At 32.3% G+C, this 22,452-nt stretch overlaps 1 protein-coding gene and 1 long non-coding RNA gene across 4 annotated transcripts in view; one reads left to right on the top strand and one right to left on the bottom strand.

Moving 5' to 3' along the window:
* The window catches only part of LOC141528167 (uncharacterized), a 177,171-nt gene that overhangs the window by 31,467 nt on the left and 123,252 nt on the right, over nt 1-22,452 (top strand). The gene's annotated exons all lie outside the window — the stretch shown is intronic.
* Hmx (H6 family homeobox) lies at nt 1,148-22,221 on the bottom strand. The gene is made up of 3 exons (XM_074244075.1): nt 20,846-22,221; nt 7,792-8,108; nt 1,148-2,350 (listed from the first exon to the last, which is right to left on the bottom strand). The coding sequence occupies exons 1-3, from the start codon at nt 21,427-21,429 to the stop codon at nt 1,548-1,550; spliced, it is 1,704 nt and encodes a 567-aa protein (XP_074100176.1). The 5' UTR covers nt 21,430-22,221; the 3' UTR covers nt 1,148-1,547.

Genomic DNA, 22,452 nt, shown 5'->3' with positions numbered 1-22,452 from the left:
AAAAATGACATTCATAAAATGTAAAGAAAAAGAAAAGTTTTATTGATTTTAACCCCCTTTTCAGTGAAAAAATCCCAGGCAGAAGTCTTCAAAAAATAGGTAAGTGTATGCTATTGAAAAAATGTCAACAACTTCTGAGCCGATGTTTACGAAATTTTAACTACATATTCTGAACACTTATCGCTATATCCCGTAGCGGAATTATTACAATCGTACATTACATACTTAGGGCAGTAAAGTAAGAAACTTCTCAGGTCACAGGTCACAGGCCGAGGTCAACAAACATGTGAACTTAGAAATTTCTTACTTTACTGCCCATGGTGTGTATACTATTTTTCTCCTCAACGGAGACAGAAAGCGGCAAATTTTTTTTGACGCTTTAAGCCCGGAGGGGGGAAAAATTCATATTTTTAATATATTTTATTGCGAAGAATCATGCAAAAAAAAAAAAACGTATTTTTCTTTTTTTTTTTGATCGACATTTTTTTATTTTTGTATAAAAATGAATAATTTTGGTATGAAACACAGTGATAAGGGCACAGAATATATAATTAAAATTTCATGAGAATTGGCTCAGAAGCTTCTGAGATTTTTTCGATAGCGCACATCTCCCTACTTTTTAAGGACTTCTGTATAACTGTCGTTTTTACAATAGAAAAAGGGTTTAAATCAATAAAAATTCTTTTTTTTGTTGTTTATGAATCTATTTTTTGAGCTTAACAAGTCTTATATCAATAAGTATTAACTTAACAGTGTTCTTAAAAGGAATTATAAAAATAGCGTTATTTTTCATGCATTCAAAGTAGAATAACCCCTTAAATAAGGATTAATTTGATCAATTTTTTAGACTAGAAAATATAATCTCAATGATTATTAATAATATATGTTCTTGAGTCAAGAAATAGTATATTACACACCTAGGGAAGTAAAGTAAGAAATGTCTCAGATCACATGTAATGTCAGAAACATGTGATCTAAGGCTTTCTTATTCCCGAGGAGTGTATATTCTTTAAAATAATCTTTTTGTCGTTCAAGTTTTGCTTCTCTTGAACCATCTTAATTTGTCTATCCGTGTATTTTTTGACTTACGACTTAAATCTTACAATTGGTGAATAAATTTATCAAAACATAATTTCTCAGACACGTACATCATCGATGATTTATTCTTTGTTGTTTTAATTTAAAATTAAATAATAATAATAACATTATAAGACAATCTGGGCGAGTACGAATCAATTATTATTTATAAAGCGGTGCGATTTAAAATCAAATAATATTATTTCCGCCGTATAATAATATTATCATAATCATAAAATCTTCATTTTTTACAATATATAATATCATCATTATCATTACTTTATATATAATATGTATAATTATTATTAATATCAATTAGAGTTATTATTACAGTTATAAGTATCGTCCATGATATTTAGTGAATATTATCACGGTGCAGCGAGGAATCGCGGAAACTGATGGTGATGATGGCTTTGATGAGGATCCAATCTCACCATCAATCCGGAGTGATAGGATGAATTAAGGATGGGTTATTGCGATGACTGGACCTGAGAATTGGGCGGTGGAGGTGGCGGTGGTGGAGGCTGAGGATGCACCTGATGAGGTAGCAATGTGTGGGCCTGAACGTGAGGAGGCGGTGGATGGTGATGATGGTGGTGATGCTGGTGATGAGCCGCTACTGCTGCGTGTGGGGAGTAGAATATTGATGGTGTTGTGGTACAGGGAACACAGGAAGTTCCAACACCAACGCCAACACTAACACCAACAGAGTGAGGTCCGCTAGTGGCCGTCAAAGGGTTCGTAGCGCTGGGAGCCTGTCCAACGGAAGAAGAGGTCGCTACTGTGTTATTTGTAGCGCTGGCCTCGTGATACAAAATGGGCACGCGAACCAGCCGCTGTGCCGCGTGTGCCATGCTGGATGCTTCTATTTCTGCAGCTAATTGACGCTTCCACTTGTTCCGTCGGTTCTGGAACCAGATCTTCACCTGGGTCTCTGTTAACCGCAACGAGGCAGCCAGTGAGGCGCGCTCTGAAGAAGAAAGGTATCGCTTCATCTCGAAGGTTGTTTCTAGTTGAAACACTTGTGATCTGGAGAACACGGTTCGCGTTTTCTTCTTACGTTTCACGTTTGAATCCTGCCCATTTATGTTCTGTCCCCCTGAACTTCCGCCTGCAGTAATTGAACCGTGGTGGCCCGAGGAACCTGGAGATTCACCATCGTCGCCGTCCATTCCGTCGTCGACATCTCCTAAGTCTTCGTGGACTTCGTCTCCCGTGGATGGACTTCGACCTCGGTGCAGTCGATCATCTGACGGATTGTCATCGTCGTCTTCTGAAAGAATGATAATTGGTTTTAGTACTTCTAAAATTAATTTTGTTAAACATTTTTACTCATTTTCTACCTCATTGAAAATATTTCCTAGGAAATATTTTGAATCAACCAAAAAAAATCTATAATAGCGGACCGAAAGAAAATAGCAGCGCAACGAATGAGTTTTTATGCACTGTGTCACTCGACGCTGTCACTTTTGTGCTTACATATAACCTTAAATATAATTCTTTCAAAGGTCTCAATGTTTTTATTGTAGAAAATATTTTGTGTTAATACATTATTTTAATTGAATTGAATTGATATCCGTGAAAAATTCACATAATTTATTATAACTTTAGACAAATAATTATTTAATAGTTTTTAAATGAATGAAAAAGTATATGATCATTGAGAAAAATCTGAAAAATTAGGCAAAAATATTTTGTAATTCGTGCGTGTTGAATTTAATTTTTTTGACAAAATTATTTATTTTTCAATTTTACAATGAAAAGAAATTTTGAACAACATATTTTTTTTTTGAATCAAGTAGTTTTTTTTTTTTTCTTCATTGACATAAATATTAAAAAGTTGGTGACAAAGTCCGATTAAACTTTTTTATTCCCAGTAAATAAAGTTGTCTTTGGTTCTCGAGACGAGTTGGCATTTCACGTGGGAAGGGAACACTGTTAACGCTTTGCTTATTTGTGTGTGGTAGAAGGTAGAGATAGAATGAGGTTGGTTTCCTCACAAAACCGCTACGTGGCCAACAGGAGGGTGTGATTAAAATTTTCGAATGGGGTGTGTTCTGGGTATTCACCGTGATTTATTCTTTATCTCTTTTGGACTCTTTTGGATGGTATTCCCATTCTATTCTATTCGCATCGAACATTTACGGTGTAGAGTTTAGAGTGTGTTCCGTCACTGTTCCGAATCTCCACTGGTATTTCCTCTATGTCCGTGTTTAGTTATGTTGGGCTGATGGTTGTTGTGCGTGCGGGACCAAACGCTTGGGATGGCGATGATAGAACGAGGGCGGCGATGGAAGAGGGTGCTGAGTAGAGGAGACCCAGAGGGAAGCTATATGTAAAGCCGGAACGGAATTCAGCACGGTCTTCTATACATAATATTATATATATATATATATATATATATATATATATATATATATATATATATATATATATATATTGTATATTATAGATGTGTGTGAGGGTGTGGGCTTGTGCATGTAAAGCACAAAGTATGAGAGACAGAATTGAGACGATATACCCGGGAGTACAATGCTTTAATGCAAGACTATCACTATATAGCATAAATATACGGCTTCCACGGCTTCCGCTACGACAAACCAACGTCGATCGCCTTACACTCGTCGATCGTTTTGCTATTGCCACCTCTGCGAGTACACAGTACTTATACTTATAGCGTCAAACTATCCCCAACGGTTTATCGCCATTTTGCCTTGTTAATGTTTGCAAAGTCCCACTATGTAGATGCTTATTTGTTGTCAATACACACAAGTGATAAAAGACATTTCAAAGGATTTGTTATGTTATAATTTAGAATATTATAAAAAAAAATAACTTTGTTCATTAGAAATTACCGTTCGATGTGTTTTATATTAATGAAAATACTCTTTTTGATGTTAAATTGAACACTGAATAAAAAGCTATTCGATTCAAAAGAAATGATAATACAAACAAATTATTTTGAAAGGAATCGGTTATCTTGAATTAAGAATTTTTTGTATTGATTAGATTCTTGGCTGGAGAAAATTTATGTAAAACGATTAAAAATGTATTATCTTTGTGATAATCTTTCTTGAAATGTGTTTGAGACTTATTTTGACTCCATAAAAATAAAAAATTGATAAAGAAATACATTAGTTCAAGAGCAAGAACAAGGAAGAGTTTGATAATCTTGAATCAAAAATGTACTTGTACCGAGAATAATTTCTTAATTCAATGATTTTTTTTTTACTTAATCCAGAATGATCAAATTCTTCAAAGTGATATTTTTCCTCCTTGATTTTTGTTTTAAATTAACTCAATTTTTTGTCGGTGCAAAAATCTTAAGATTCTTTGTACTCTTGGTGTATAACTAAAAGATCAGGTTTCGATTTCCCGTCCAGGCTCTCCGAATTATCTTTTCCGTTACCAAAAATTTCCACTGAGTAGGATACCATTTTCTTTTGATCTTTTTATCCAAAATTTCCTCTTAAATTGCTATTAAAAATCGCCAACCCAACTTCATAAAGAATATTTTTCTTGAACCTAGTAGTTTTTTAATTCCAGTATACATTCTTGATAATAAACTTTATTTAATTTCTGACAGACAAATATTTAAACGCTATTAATTAACGGCAAAGAAATTTTTAACTTCCCGCTAAGAAAATTTAAAATTTTAAAAAATCGGGAAGTTATTAGCTTCACTCCGATTCTCGAAAATCGAGTTTTCATCAGATCTTCACGTTTTGAGGTTCTAGATAGCAATTCTGACTATTTTTCTGAAGATGTCACTATGTCCGTATGTATGTATGTATGTATTTACACTGTAAAAAATGTTTCGCCATTGTGTAGAGTGTTAAAATTTGTGTGACAAATATTACTCTCTAGTGTGTAGAATTTAACATTCTAGTGAGTTAAATCATTAAATCAACACATGAGAATGTTAGTAAACTGTTAGTTCTTCTCATAATCAATAAAATAATTAACTACAAAAATATACATTATTTAGCTTCCAAAATCTAATCAATTATCTAACAATATGAAAACTTATGTGTTCTAAAAAATTGTTAAAAAAAAGAAGTGTAGTAATTGGATAAAAACTAATAATTATAAGCTATAATTAAGGCCAAGATAAATTTATAATTCTGCTTTTGACAACTTAATTTACGATGCACTATATTATTAATATGTAAGCCTAATTTATGTATAACTGTTATCTACAATGTACTGGTTTTAAGGATAGGTGCAATTGCACCTTTTTAGAATTTTTTTTTTTTTTGAAGAAAAAAAAACACTAAATGGAAAATTATATTTATTATTTGTGTCTCAGTTTGCATGCGAAATGCCATACCAGTTCGTCCCGAAAACCAGAGAAAACCGAGTACCGAACTCGTACATGTATAATACGAATATATATGTATATAACCCGAGGATATGTCTCGAGTCACAAAACGGAGATTTATATTTCAAGAGGCCACCCCTATACTAAAAAGTGCACGGACTGGAGGTTACAGTTTACTAAAGTAAAGGGGTTCACTCGACGTGGTGGATTACATTTTAGTGTAAGTAAAGAGAGAGAGCAGACTTTTAGCTCGTTTGATGGTATTAATTTGATGGTTATCTATTGACTGGCACTGTTATATTGTGTCGACAGTGAATGAGTGAATGAGATGAGTCAATTTTTGGGATGGTCTATCCAGCGAATACTGACAGAGGGGACACCAGATGGCCTTGGCCAATGCCTATCGCCTAAATTAGCGGTTTATTACTTTTGACAACTAAGATTTTATGATAAAAATTCAATTGACCTCTATCTGTTGTGTTAAATTACATTTAGCTCGTGCCCATTTTCCAATTCGGCTAATTGCACCTTTGTTTTAGATAAACTCTCATGATAATGATGCCTTTGCTTAATGATATTTGCTAATGCGTGAACAAAATTACTAATCGCGGGTGGTAAAGTTTTCGATGCTATCTAATTTATAGCGGTTACAGATGTTGACAAAATATTTACTCGAAACATGTGTTCCAATAATATTAGTTTGATAACATTTGTAATAGTTAATGTTTTTGTGAGAGATAAACATTGCATATTAATGTTCATGTGTTTTAAACAATTTCATTGTCATGTTTTGCTGCAACGTTTAGTATCATTTTTTAGTAGATTTCATAAAAATCTAACTATTGCATTGGTCCTCATGTCAGAATTTTCAAAAAATTTTTGTATATTCTTACTCAGCTCGTCAATCTGAGTCAGAAAATGTATATGGTACAAAAGTTTATTTATGTATGTATATTAGCAGATTAAAAATTTCAAAAATCGCGAAAAAGTTTAACTTCTTTTTGGTTTTTTTTGCAATAACTTTTGAATGCGATAACTTCGTTTCTTTTTTTTTTTTTTTTGTAAATTGCATCTGAAAGCTTGTTAAATAAGCTTCAATTCACATGCTTCATCATCTTCCTTAATCGTGTCAGAAATGACAGCAAATTAAAAGTTAATTTGTTAAAATGTCAGAATTTTCAAAAATTTGATAGAAACTAGACAGTTTTGTAAGTTTACTTATTTTCTAAGTTTTGTAGAATTTGTAATCCTTCAACATCTGCTGTTTTATGGTCCCCATGGTAGTAAAGGGAAAAGTGGTCAAAGGACCTAAAGATAGAAGTAGTTAGGATTTTGACCTGGAAATAGGAGTTAGTTCTTACTGTGACACCAAAGGTGACAGATGTTGAAAGATATTTAATACACTTATTTATGTTTTTTTTCGTTATGAATAAAACTTCTAATTGTAACGAATATAGCCCAATCATTCTCTGTCAATCCTATACTACATTTTTTTTTTTTTTTTATAAAATAAGGTTTTTTTCATACAGAGAGAAAAAATTTGAAAGAAAGTCCAAGTCTTTCATTCTAGACTTAATTAAGTTTTTAATGACAAAAAATTGATTTCTGCATCTGAAAAAGAAAAGTTTAGAAAATTTCCAAAAATTTTAATTTTTGAAACAAAAATGTTCCCTTTTCTGAAAAGTTATTTTTTCTCTCAGTGTAAAACCTCGATAACATAAAAACTTGTATTACTTTCTAAATTTTTATGTTCCCTTCCTATCTAAGACTAAGACTTATATAACTCGAACCAATTATGATTTCTTGACATAAAAAAAAATATTTTTACTCGTTCTTAGTTAAACGGAAATTTTTATTTAAACCTTCTTTATAGGCTGTTCAATCCCTTAAAAAAAAAAAATGTCTCAATTGTTGGAGCAAAGTGATTCGTTGTCAGGTTGTTTATTTACTTATTTATTTCTTTTGAAAAAATCTAACAGCTCGAAAGTCAATAAGAAGGTCACTTGGTTGATGTAAATTTGTTACAGTAATTTCTTTATATTAATTCATAGACAGAAAAAAAATTAACTTGATTCAAGAGAAAAACTTTCGAACCAAGAAAATAATTTTGAAGAGTTTAATTATTTTAAATAAAAACGTAAAATTCTTAAATAAAGTTAAATTTACTTAAAACATGAAAAATCTTTTAGCTTAAAAATTTTTTTACTCAAATCAGGAAGATGAAATTCTTCAAAATTATTTACTTGATTCAAGTAAATTTTTTTTTGTGTACATAATTAATAATTATCATTTTGTTGACTGTTTATTTTTTTAACACTTGGATCATACTAAATAAAATCGAAAAATTTCATCGAATAAATAGAATAAAATGCAAGTACTACAACGTAACTCACCTCGCTTAAGATAAGACCCAGAGGGTGGACTAACACGACTGTGCGATCCAATAACGTCGCTTGGGGATGGATGTTCGAGACCTTGCAACCCATGAGTCGGCCTCCATGGAAACGGCCAGCCTCCGTTTCCCGGTAAAACTCCGCGTATTCCATCAGTGTCACTTGCGTCGGATTGACCAGCATTGCTTAAAGCTGAGCTTGCGACAGCTGCAAGCCGGGAATGATGCTGTTGTTGGAGGTGCTGAAGTGTTGAGGGGAAAAATACCCCACCTACGCCGATGGGATACCTCTCGATCAACGAAGATACTAGACCCAGTCTGTGAAAATAAGAAACTCAATTATTATTATTAATTCAAGATTTAATTGTATGATTAGTGAAAATTACAACGTTGACATAATTTTTTTTTCTTTTTTTTTAAGAAAGAGAGAAAGAGAGAGAGAGAGAGAGAGAGAGAGAGAGAGAGAGAGAGAGAGAGAGAGAGAGAGAGAGAACATGTCTACAAAATTTGAAAACGACCGGAGGGGAAAGCCTCATGAATATAATTTTATTTTATAGATGTTATATATCAAGACACAAGACAAACAGCAAAATAATTAGCCACTATAGTTACAACTGCAAATATATAAGAATAATAATAATGTATAAAATAAGTAGACAAAATAATAATGATCTAATAAGATTAAGTAAGTAACATTAATTAATAATAAGAGATATTTAACTAACAATAATTTTATTTAGTCTAATAAAACTGATTAAAGTTCTAGCAATTGAAAACAATGAATGATATGATTATTTAAAATAAATATTCTCTACATTTCAAATTTCTTTGAAGTCAAATGACAATTGATAATCAAAAAAAGTTGAGGAGTTAAGTTTCAAAAGGGTATCTTTTCATTTTTGATTAATCGAGACAAAAAACTGGTTATCTACAATTATAAATATTTTTATTGAACTTTTTTAATTTAGCTATAAAGTACTATGGGTTATGAAGTTACAATTCGATTTTCATTAAGAAATCTTTGTAATTCTCGAAGTACTTAATATTTAAAAGATCAAAAAACTGTTCTTTTAAAATATGAAAAGGTACCCTTTAGAAAATCAGCTCCTCAGTTCATACAATACACCCGGTGGCAAATTATGACAGATATCAATAGCTGAAATTGCGAATGAATTTTCAAAATAATGAGAAGTAATGAATTAGCAATCAAAAAATTTACATGAGTATTGTTGTTTGCTAATTCTTTAGATCATCTCGATTCGTCGTTGAAAATAATTTGGTTTTCCAATAGATAATAATTAGTTGGTGGAATGACTTATAAATTTCTCTTGGCTGTACATAAAAGTTGAAAATCCAAGAAAATTTTTTTATTCATATAGACTCTATTATTCATATTCGAAAAATTTCCATGGAATGTGTTAACACTATTTGGTCTTTTAAGGTTACATTGTATTTTTTTTTATAAATTGACATTTATTTCTGTTTTTTAACTAGCAGAATCTACACAATAAAATAAAAACAAATTCGCCTAAAAATGAAACATGTTAATAAAAATATTTGGATTTATCAGAATTTTGTTCACGGGATATCGCAATTTTTTTTTTGCGTTTAAAAATATACAATAGTACAGAATCGTTATAATCATCGTTAAAAGCAATGGTAACCAAAACAGAACAATGACTATGTAATCTCTTTTGGTATTATACTATCAGAATTAAATATGACAATTTTTGATAAGTATTATTAAAAGCCTTCGGCGCTGGCAATTGACGAAAAATCGATAGAATGTAATCCCCAATTGTATTAATGTGGTTTAAATGGCGATTTAATAATGATGTATACAGTTCGGATACACACGAAGGCATTAATTTGTATCAGAGTTAATTTGTATTCACCCGATAAAATATTCCTGTCGGTTATGTCCGACCAATGCCCAATAGCGGAATCAACGAATCATTATAACCGGGCAGAGTATCCAGTTATACACAATCTGTTTGTTGATGGCTGATGCTACTGGCTACCACTAGAACTACCCTGGTCCCTCTTGCCTCTGGTACATTGCGTTCCTCCTCATCGTTTGCGGGATAAACTAGCGTACAATTTCAGGTAAATGCTGAAATTCTCTGTGGCATCGATTGAAAACCCAGCATTGGGCGCTTCGCGCTATCGCGTATCGCTATTGACCCGACCATAAGCTATTATCTCGTAACGCCATTATTGCTGCCCTCTATAAAAATATATATATATATATATATATATATATATATATATATATATATATATATATATATACCGTACATATGGTCTATTCGACCAAAATGGTCCAATAAAATCTTTATTGCCAAAACTTTCGGTTTTTTAAATTTTAACCTTCCGATTTTTATGAGATTTTTATAAAAGCATTCACTTATAAATTTATTTCTACTTTTAGTTATTTATCGTAAAGTAAATTTTGATATTTGCTACTTTTCGCGTCAAGTTAATGAGAATTAAATATTTAAATATTGTTCGATGCATTGAAACTTTGGAGCAATGTTTGGGTGAAATAACAAATATTCAATTCATTGTTCTATTGTGGGTTAGTGGAATGAAAACAAGCATATTTATTTGTCATAAATCCAATGTTTTGATATGGATAACTAACTGTGTGGATAGTGTAAATAAATGACACTTAAATCAACAAATTGCTTGTAACTAAACCGGATGACAATTGACGGTGAAATTTTATCTCATAGTTTGAATTTGTTGTATAGTTTATGAAATTTTTGATTTTATTGAATTGTTTCGAGGATATGAATTTTTGAATGTGATATTTTTTTACATTAAATAAAAAACACTCAAAGTGTCAGTGGAAAAAATACTCGGTTCAAATGAAATACTCTTACGATCACATGTGAATCATGTATGATTAAATATAAAAATTTATAAACTTTTTTTACATATTTTCAAAATCATTCAGTGAAGAAGCTATTTGATTCAAGAAAAATATTTTTCTGAAAAATATAGTTTCGTTTTGAGATTTTCCGTTTAATATAATTCAAAAATTTTATGAATTAAAATAAAGGCATGAAATACAAAAAGTTCGTAAGTCAATAATTTTTTACCTTCGCTAAGAAAACGAGTTCCAACATAAAAAATTCTTGAATCAATACAACCAATTCTCTTTGAAATAATTTTCTTGAACCATCAATATTTCTTTTGGATAAAGTTAATATTTCATTTTCAAAAATACTAAATTGATGAAAAACAGAAGCTAATTTCTAACTGGTAAGGTGGGTCTAAGTGGTCTAAGGCGCATGGCTTACAGAGCACTCGGACCGGCTTACCGACCAGGCGTGGGTTCGAATCTCAAGCTGGTCTTAGAAACCATCTTGGTTGATATTCGACCCTTGTCGCGTAGATTAAGATTTTCACGACCCAAAAAGATCCCAACGTACCACTCCCGACAGTTAAAGTCGGCGATATGACGACAGCAGTTAAAACCGACTCTAAATAACAATTAATTTAAAAAAAAAAAAAAAAAAAAAAAGAAGCTAATTTCTAAAGCTTGAAAATCAAGACACTTAACGATGCTTGGTCTTTTAAGATATCTATAATAAATTTCTATCTCGAAACAAAGAAATTTTATTTCCACTTCGCTACAATGAATAGTCTCAAAATCTATAAAAATTCCAAATCGTTTCCAAAGATAAAGTTAACAAGTAGCAAAAGTAAATGATATTTAATATTGTATCTCAGGTATGTCCGCTAGAATTACAATAAAAGTTTATCCGTAATATGATTCAACAGATTGGTTCGATTATTAGCTTTATTCTCAACAAAAAGACACTGTATTGTCATTATGTACCAGAGTGATGGACAAACAAACAACATAATGGCCCGAGAATTGGAATCGGGTGCGATAAATTAAGAATTTTGGGACAGTATTATTGTATTATTGTCAGAGTGTGATGTTACGGGAACGAGAGTGTGATGTTGTAATGAGGGTGGCTCCTAAGAGAATTTAAAGTATAAAGAGGGTAGCTGTTAAGTGAGAGGACGAATAAGTTAGAAACCGTTAAGAGATGGAGGAGGATCCGGAGGCATGCGCTCCAGATTCCCTGGTGAAGATAGTATAAAGGAAATCTGACAAGCGTCTGTTTGTAAGCAGCCAAGAGTTTACCAGCCAGGTACGGAATACACAAGTATACAAGACGGAGGACTAAAGACACTAGCGAGGGTACAGTAGGGTATCTTTTTCCAACTTTCTTGTTCATGTTCTGTTCCTTTGCCAGCCTTTACTAATATTCTGGCTACATTATCCTGGGCGCTTTTATACGGCTTGCGATGTTTCGTGGATTCTATGGATTTGTCACCAAATCCTAAGGATCATCACGCGATATTGGATTTACTTATTTCGAGTGCATTAAGAGATGAATTTTTATAAATGGATTATTGTTAAAATTTTTTAAATGTTTAATTTCAATATTTCAGTACGTTTGATAAAAATTCAACTTACGTAATTTTTGAAAAAAAATTAAAATAGAAATTACCACTTCATCGATTTTTTTCTAATTAATTTGTAAAATGTTCGACATCTTTTAAACGATGCTTTTTACCGTTTCAATGCAAACAATTTTTTATTAAAGAAAATTACATTTTTCACAAAAAATTTGCGTTTTTTTCACTTTAAATGTTTCATCGGAAAATGCGTTAAATAAAATTTTTCCGTAAAAAATGACTTTTGTAACATAAATTGACCAAAATATATGAGTTAACGTCAATTGGCTGAAAGTATTTTCAAAAAAAATTTTAGTCTTTTCAAATTGAGTATAAGTTTATTGCAAGAGCGTTACATGCCGTTAAGTTATTTGAAATTTTTCATTAAAATTGAAATACGTGAAAAATTCTTTTATGACTGAAATTGAAATGACTTTTAAATCGTTTGAAAAAAAATTTTCAATTCGTATAGTATTCAAGGAAACTAAATTTTCTAAAAAAAAAAAAAAAAAAAAAAAAAAACTCCTGAAGAGTAATTCCTAAACGTAATAATTTGTATACTTGCAGGCCACAAATGTTCATAATGAACATAAATGTACAGTTTCAAGGGTCTATCATTAAAAATATTTATCTTATAATTTATAATAAATTAAAAAACATGAATTATAACTTATTGATGTAAGAAAGTAATACAATTTTTATTTACAAATTTTTAATTTCCCTGAATTTAAAATTCCGTTGATGGAAGTCGAAAATACAGTAAGAAAAAAAATAACAATTTTGATTATTATCTAATCAATTTAATTCAACATAGCAGTGATCGATGCTGGTAACTGAAGCAAAGTCAATAAAAACGATATTGCTTAATTCGTAATTGAGGAACTAGATTTGCGATATCTTAACAACCGAGATATCCCTGGAACGATAATCGAAGTACCGTCAGTATATCCAGGAGAAAAAAGGGGGGAGTTGCATGGCTTCTGAAGCCTATTCACCACGAGCAAGTGATCCTACCTACTTACCTAATACCCACATTTTCCTAGCAATCGTAATATCTTTATATCGTTCAATCATTGTCATTGCATTACTATCATAAAGTCATCGAAAAACCTTCCTTATGTTTCGTTCGCTCAACACCCCTCTTGAAAATAACTTTTCAACCAATAAAAAGTATAATTACGTAAATATACTGAAATTATTTATGTAGTTTAAAATAAATTTTTATTTTATTTATTTTTTTTTACATTTTCCTAAATTCATTTTTTTTTATATTTTGAATGTATTTCAATTATAGTTGAAATATATTAAAATATTCTAAATCAAAATACTAACATTTTGTCACATTAAATCTTACCTGACATAATGTACATATAAAATAATTCAAAAAAGTACACTGTTGGAAAGAAAAAATGGTCGCTGAACTTAGTAAAAATTTTTTTTAATTTTATTTGCCTCTTGGGAAATTGTAAAATAAAAACTGCAGTTGAGTATTGTTTTGTTATATTTTAATTAAATTTTTTCGGCTGGCAGTTCGAGAAATTTTCCGTTTTTTAAGTAGCCATACATAAAAATTTACTTATAAACACAGCTTGGAGACAGCAGATATTATACTCAATTACTTTGTTGATTGATAGGCGTTAATACAATTTTTGACTGGTTCTTTTTTTATGATTCACGAATTGTATGGAAGAGGACGTTTAATTCGTTTTAAAAAATACTATACGCGGAAAAATTTAAACGAACTTCAAAATTGAATTTTAAATATAATTAATATCTTTTAATTCATTTGCAATCAAATTATTATTAAAATTATTTTTTTAATTTATTCTTGTCGTATACAGTAGATAATTATTTTTTTTTCTGTTGACGTTTGACATAAAATTATTGAAAAATTAGATATAGTAATGATTATCAATAAAAACGTGCGCTTAAGGCATACACATTTGGATTTACCAAACTTTTTTTTTTTATACAACAAACAAAAATGATTATGAATAAATTTAAATTTATATTTCACTCAAATTTATTTTCATCTATCAAATCTGAAATAGTTCATAGTAATAGTAAATGAAGACAAAAAAAAAACTAATCTTCTTATTTCCAATAAACTTGAAATATTATTTCATTTACTTAAAAAGACTTGGGTAGTGTTTACAGTACAGTAGCAGAAGTAATACATGTAAGAGCAGATTTTAAAGGATTTAATACGGATGAAAGAATCTTCATTCGGGCTCTGTAAACTCCAAAGGCCATAAATTTTCTTCAATCGATTCTCTCTTTTATATTACTGGTAGTGTAGGGCATCAGCTTAGTATACGAGAGGAAGCATGTTGAGGCTTTTCGTGGCTCAGTTGGTTGCTTTGGTTTGCTCAAGTGATTTTTTCATCAGCGCCATCACTCAAACGTCTGTATTAAACTTCACTTCTGACAATGGATGAACAATTTCGCGTGCTGATGACTATATTGTACGCAGTAGTAGTCTTATATATCTGATGCTCAATCGATTTCTACCCGTAATCTTTTTTCGTAATTGTTCGATGTACATATGTATGGATTTATCCACCGCATATGTGAGTGAGTAAATTATTCTTGCGGTTAAATATAAGTAGTGAATTTTAATGTATAACTAACAACAAGTTACTGCAAAGTAACTCATATAAAAATGCAATAGTAAAATGAACACATAATCGAAGCCATAGAGAGGAGAAACGATAAAGAACTTTAATGTTCGTATGCTTCACTGGCTAGACGGGTAATCAACGCGTGGCCTCGTAGTCGATAAAAGAATGTAAATATTACTTTTTTTTAGGCTTTTAAATTAAAAAATAGTGGTTTATTGAAACCACCAAAACGTTTATTATAGTTGTGTTATATTGTTATTTAGTGGTTGGTTTTTAAATTTATTTTTTGAGAAAACAAAATTTGTTTTTAGACAGATTGTGAATGTTTTAAAATACTTACAATATGTAATCCAATCACATATATATTATCAAATTTTAACATATGTGGTTCATACGTGATCATAAGGGTGTTTTATTTTGAACGGCCATTTTTTCCAGTGAAAATTTACAATATTGCTTGAAACACCGGAAAAATTTTCTCAAAATTTGAGCCTTTAATTTTAATTTCAATTCATATTGATATATTTTCCATAGAAGAGTGTATTTTAGTAAAGTAACTTTTTTTTTTTTTTTTTTTACATTAATTTAATTAAATATTTCGAAAGAGTGGAAAAAAAATGTTTTCAAATATTGAAAAAATTTGAGATATAATTACAATTATGATTAACTTTCTAGTTCTTGCAATAATTCTAGCTCCATAGATTAAAATGTCATGCAACTTATATTTGAAGATTACAAAGTTAAAAGCCGTTTAGTTTGATACCGTTGGTTAATGGGCGCGTTGAAGAAATCAATTAGGAAGAAGCTTGCATAATGGATACCTGGTAAAGTCTAGAGCACTCGCTAAAGTAAAGGTTAAGGAGTTTTAAAACTCCCCTGAGTAGATGAGTAGAATGTACCCTATTTATCCCTCACTTTAACACATCCACCATTTATCCACGTATGTGTATATCTACTATCCATGTATACTTTACCATCATGGACCCAGATCGAAAGAAGCCAGTGGGGTCCGGGGTTCTCTTATCCGGCAATCTGTTCATTTGTTTCGGCAGAGAGTCTTTACATCCTCTGCAAGGAAGGAACTTAGCAACTTTCTCGACCTTATTTATTATTTAATCCAACGCTTCTAGGTTCCTTTGTACTCTCTATAAGCTATACCACTCCACAACGAAACAACTTTGGTAACTTAACTTTTAGTATACATAATTCGATGAAGAAATATTCTTCAGAACGCTCACGGAAATATTTTATTTAGATTTGAGTAGAATTTATCAGCCACTTTTAAAGACAAAATATTTTCCTACTTTAAGATTATAAATTTCAGAGTGAGATGTGATAAGTTGCTGATATTAGTAATGGCTTGATAGCAATCACGGCGATGGATTCACCGAAGCAAAGCCGGACTGGGAATGATGAAGTGATTATTAATTGAATAATAATTACCAAGCATTGAAATGAAACGACAAAGAGATCGACGTTATATGATAATCCAGTGGTCTGTGCTCCAGCGATATGATGGAGAGCCAATAACTTGCATTGCCTGAGCACTGAGAAGCCTATCAAATTCCGGATCGCGTTCCCATTCTGATAATCTCTGATGGAGTTTCTCTCACGTTAATTACGACCATCAATGATGACTGATTCGTTAATTAGTGACGAATCACTCGCTTGGTTCCAACGACAAAAGAAATTGAATAACTCTATTGGTTAAAATAAAATTTTTTAATTAAATTCATTGTATTCAATATGGTGATTAATTTTTATGAAAGCTGAAGATACACTAATGAAAGAAAGCTCTAGAAAAAATTTGATTATACTAAAAGAAAAAAAAAATTAGGAAAACGGTCGATCCTGAAGGCCATCCTTCATTGTACTTATGACGTTTTTGAGCTCTTCGCGTTCAAAAGTCTGATAGAAGTTTGATAAAACACTATTTTTTAATTTTCAAACCGCAATAACTTTTGAATAAATCAAACGATTTCTTTCGTTCACGGGATCTCTCGAACCAATACACCGATTTTTACATTCTTGGCGGCGATCGACGCGGATTTTGAAGCTCTAATAATTATTCCATTTCATCAAAAACGATCAAAAAAGAAATATCAAAGTTATGTGATAAAACTCTTTTTTCGCTTTTCTTTCGTTCACGATATCTCTCGAATAAATCAATCGATTTTGACCAAATTTGCGGCGATCGACGTGGTTTTCCAAGGTTGAGAGTTGATTAGATTTCGGAATCGATCATTAAAGCCGTAAATCATTAAATCAGTAAAGCCGTTTGAAAGTTATTCAAGAAAACTTCCTTGGACCTCGAAATGTTGAGATTTGATGATAACCCGATTTTCGAAAAACGGGGTAAAACCAATAACTTCCCGATTTTGGGAAATTTTTAATTTTTTTAGTGGGAAGTTACAAAAATCACCCTAATGTTTTAAATAAACCAATCCTGAAATGCACTTGAGATTTGATTTTAATGGTACCGAGAGTTAAAGAAATTAAAAATGGTTGGTTTTCTTGAAAGAAGTCGATAATATCTTGAATCAATATTATCCTCGAGAAAAAAGTTACTAGGTAAAATTCCGATTATTTCATTCAAAAATAATAAACTCTTCCAATGAATTGGTAAAATTGTTGACTAATGAATTTTTCCTATTTAATCGTTCTCGCTTTATTTTCTATTTTAATTAATGAAATTTTTGAATCAATTCAATCAGAAAATCTCAAAATGAGAATAAAATTTTCAAAAGGATATTTTTGTTGAATTTAATAATTTCATTTTTTTTTTTAAATGATGTTAGTGATGACAATTTTTAAAATTATTTTAAAATTAGCAAACTTTGCATATAATCTGGATATATTTTCAATTAAGTGCTAGTAACATAACTAAAGTACAAAGTAACAAGTTTCGTAGAGTGAATAATCCATCGTACCGGTCGTCGAAAGCACAAGAAATAAATCCCCTAACTTGGCCCTCAGTAGTGATCGTACTGCGAATAGAAGCCAACCAGTGGATTAATTCCTGCACTTCTAAAGCCAATAACTCATTGTTGAGTCATCCCAATACCACTTTATTACATACTCGCAGTAGCTGCTTGAGAATATTGATATTACAGCCTATTCGTCGATTATAAAGTCAAATGCCCAGTAAAGTGATTATCGACAGATTATTAATATTGAGCTATGAGTTAATTTTTCATAAAATCTTCTGATTAGATAACGCACTAAAAATCGAAGAAAAATTTTAATCATCCTAATTTTTGGTCTTAGTTTTTTGGTAGTTTGAGCTTGTTTCCCTCGACTGGTAGCCTAATGGCCATGGAAGACCACCGGACTTTACAAAGTACTCTCACGATTGAAGCGAAAAGAAGAAAATAAAAGGAGGAAGAAGAAATGAAGAAAGAAGATCAAAGCTCTGCGCTTCGCTGGAAAAAGATACTGACGACAAACGACCTGGCTAATAATTGATCAAGCTTCTATTTCTATACCAGATTGTACAATAAATATTTTTCTTTTTTACTGACGATCGTTATCAACAATAACAGAAGATCAAAAGATTTTTTTTGTGAAACAAACGCATCATTTTTACTGCTGACGTTTTAATAAGTCATTTTTATACATTTCTTTTTAAATATTCAAGGTAAAACGGATTTTATTTTATTCATATTCTTTAATGTTAATGATAAGTAGTTTGTATTTTATACGTTTTATTAAAGTTTCAGTTTAGTTTTATAAGTTTGTTTCAGTACGATAATGGGTTTTATGACCTCATATGAATTTTTAAGTGATCAAAAAATGTATATACGGAGGAAAATTATTTAATAGTCATAAAGCTGAGGTTAAAATGCATTAAGCTCGAAAAAGATACACATTCTCTTAATTGTAAAATGTTTAATTGCTTATATTTTCAAATATATTCATTTTAGCGACATCATTGTTAGAACTATTTCTGCAGAAATTCAAATTACTTATAACTGTTATGGTTGTGCTTTGTTAATAAGACAAGTCACTCTCCTAATACCTTAAAAAATGTACTAAAAAAGTTGAAAAAACGATTTTCAAACCGATACCTTTAATGTGATGGTTAATCCACCGAGAATTATATTTAATTGGATCTACCATCAATTGTTTTATCTACCATTCAATTATTGTGTTAAATTAATTTTCATCTGAAGATGATGGATGGAAATAAATCTCAAAGTCATTATTAATTTAACCTTGGAAAATTTTCGAAGCGGCCTTTAGAGTGCTGAACAAAAATGATAAACTCAAGTGAAATTATTGATGTAGTAATGTAAATTGTAGATTGTTTCATAAGTTATGATATGAATTTTATGGAATTGAGATACGATTTGTTATTCGGAAGTTAATTAAAGATAAGCTTTCAAAAGTAATTATTTGTCTACGTTTTTGAAATTTTTAAAGTTACAGAATAATTTTGAAAATGATTAAATGTTCTTAGATGACGTTAATGAGAGCTAATCTTACGAAAAATACACTTTACGACATTTAGTTATCACTTTTCAAATTTATTTGAGAAGAAGAAAATATATGTAAAGTGAAAAACAGGCATTTCTTTACAATAGTTAAGTAACCTATTCTCAACACCCTCTTTAGATTCCTTTCAACCTAGAAATGCAACTGCTCTAAAAGAAGAATTTCAAAAATAAATGGCTCTCGAGTCTTTCCGATCGTTCATTATATTCCCTAATAAAATAACCACCAAAAAGGCCTCTAATCACACTAGAATCGGCACTAGCCCGTAATAACTTAATAAAATGGTAAACGGGTGGAAAACAAGCAATTTGAGCCACCTACGACATAAAATTAGGGTATAAAGGTTTAGATTCGGCTGGTACGTTATTCACTGAGCGTCAAATCAGATAAAATCTCATCCCTTGTAAGTATCCCCTTTGTGAAAACTCTTCTCTCCTCGTATCATCGAAAAACAACCGTCTTTGTCATAATATAAATTTCGGGTTTACAGTTCGTAGTCTATAGTCTGTAGTCTGTCTAAATATATATCATTCCATCTCGGGACCCCCAACACGCAAACCATCAGAGAGTAACTAACGAAAGTAAGGGTGGTTGTTACTACGGTTGTTATTAAATGAGACAGCCTAATAGGCCCATTACCCGTCTCTTTGGACCCTCGGTCCATTCCTATCCCACATATCATATAATCCTTACCGCACGCGTCATCATATTGCTGAAGGAATAAACTCACCAGCCCCTTCAACCATCACACGCCCTCGCTCTTCGCTTTTACTCTTTTATGTTGTTATTATATTATATTATATCAAACTTTACTATACTAGTTTATACTATATACACCGCAAACTGTGCAACCATACCATGACAGTGTATATCTTTATCCATCTTGTACGCGCGCCCACACACCGTAGCCACTCAGATCACACGACAGATAATGCTCATAGACCTTTTAACTCAAGATTAACTAACAAAAAAAAGTAAATTCCTGATGGCAGTTTCTCGACAGTCTTCTGTACATCCATAATATCCATTTTTAGTTATAAAAAGAATGTCTGGAAGATTTTGGGCTTCGTTTCAGATAGCGCCAGTTTACTGGTGCGGAAGTAAACCCAGATTTAGGATGCATTCCTCAGAGAATTACCTGTATTTAGACTCAAGTGTTTTATATCTTATATCTAAGGATGCTCATTTGGACTGAACAATTTACAGTACAAATATTTAGGCGCCACAACGCTGATAGAAGGATTTATTTGGACTTAAGAAATGGTTTTACAACGGAAACAAGTATTTGTTTTAGAAAAACGAGGATTTGTTAGTGGTGCTACTATTCCTCAGAAACAAAACAACTATTGCTTCAATTGCAAACATTGTTTGCATTAAAGAACCTCACCAAAGAGGTTTAACTACCTCCCAATAGCTCCCTTCTATCAGTTAAAGCTAATAGGACATTAAAAACAAGTTTACCTAGACAACATGGCCAGATTTGCTGACGCCTGGTGGCCCATCAGCGGATTAGTATGGTCTCCAGAAGCGGTGAAACTCGGAGGACTGGTTGTAGCACCGGAACTCCATGATAATCCAGTGGTAGGATTGCTATTGCGTGTTTCCGGGGTGCTTTGGCTAACTATTGACCTGGCACTAGAACCACCGGTGAGGATCAACGAGCTGGGTGATAGTATCCTTTCAGTGGGCGAAGACTCACAAGAGGTTACTAGTTTTTGGGAGGTTGTAGCCGCCGGTGGAGACCCGCGTTCTGCGTCGGAAGACGACCTGACAATACTAACAGCCGCAGTAACGTTCGCTGTCGGAGATTCGGAGCGACCTAGGATGCTAGAGATGCTGAAAGACGTATAGTGAGCATTGCACGCCGGCCTGAGAGCAGCTTTGCCGACGTTAAAACTGAAGGGATGGCTGGGAATATTGCACCCGAGTCTCTGCTTGTCCTGGAGCAACATTTCGGAGTGATGCGGAGAGGAGCTGCTGTCACGAGAGGCTTCCAAATCTTCCTCGGAGACGACGGATACCTCGATTTCGGTCTCTGCCGACATGTCCTCCTCCGCCTCCCCCGTCGTTTCAACCGCCACCTCCAAGTTGTCGGCTGCTTGTGCAGCCGTCTCCTCTCCTGCGTCTTCACCTTTCTTCGTCTCAATGACGTTCAACCTCCTCCCGGCACAGGCCGACGGGAACAGCACGCGTCGAACAATTTTCGTGGTTACTTTTTGACTCTACACTGCAGATATCTTTGTGGTCTTGGTTATTATTGTGATTGCCACACACACTCGCGATTATAATTTAACACTAGTTTAACGAAACGGTCTTCACATCAAACACCATGTCCTTGCTACTTATTGTGATCATAAATAATCATTATTATTGTCATCATAACTAATCCACACATATATGAATCCAAGTCACTAAGTTGTTTTCACCGCATTGTCACACAAGAACAGTAATTGACTAATCTGACAATTGTGATACCAGGCAGTACGCAATGCCGATGATTGCTAAAAACCCGAGAACAACAACGACAGCAGTGATAGTCGCCGCGATTGAACCACCCGATCCCTCGATCGCGGTTCATTCGTAAGCGATCCCGAACAAGATGATGATAGGAGACAAGACACTTTAGGTGGGCAACCCCTCCGTGGTACTTACTCCCCACTTTTGTAACCGCTATCAATTCATCTCCATCTCCATCTCCTTCAGTAGCTATCTTCGTTAACCCAAGTTAGGTTGATGCCGAAGTTAGGTTGGCACACTAGTCTTCCTGTCACACCGTTAGCACCTTCAGAGTAAAAATCCTTAGTAATCACTGCTTAAATTCCAATATCCACTCACAGTGATTAACCTCGATCACTTATGACTATAAACATCAATATCAATCACTCACTAAACAGCAATCGAACTTAGTAAAAATATACGGATTTATAGCAAACACACTCAAGCCATAAATAATTAAAGTAATCACTAAATTTAGGTGATACACCCGGGTAGTGATGATACACAGTTGATGAATTAGTAGAGAGTATCAGTAGTGAATACGTGTTGTGAGCGGGGGCTGATTGTCACGG

The sequence above is a fragment of the Cotesia typhae genome, unplaced genomic scaffold, assembly GCF_013202065.1.
Source record: "Cotesia typhae breed Kobodo isofemale line unplaced genomic scaffold, CoteBio_Ctyphae contig_43, whole genome shotgun sequence".
Lineage (NCBI taxonomy): Eukaryota > Metazoa > Arthropoda > Insecta > Hymenoptera > Braconidae > Cotesia > Cotesia typhae.
This window is presented reverse-complemented; position numbering and strand designations above follow the sequence as displayed.

Bases quoted from the DNA above. Each gene is read 5' to 3' on its own strand.
- Hmx (XM_074244075.1), bottom strand. From the start codon at position 21,429: ATGTCGGCAGAGACCGAAATCGAGGTATCCGTCGTCTCCGAGGAAGAT. The intron at 8,109-20,845 runs GTAAACTTGTTT...TTATTTTCACAG, and splicing joins AATCTGGCCATGTTGTCTAG to ACTGGGTCTAGTATCTTCGT. The intron at 2,351-7,791 runs GTGAGTTACGTT...TCATTCTTTCAG, and splicing joins TGGGTCTTATCTTAAGCGAG to AAGACGACGATGACAATCCG.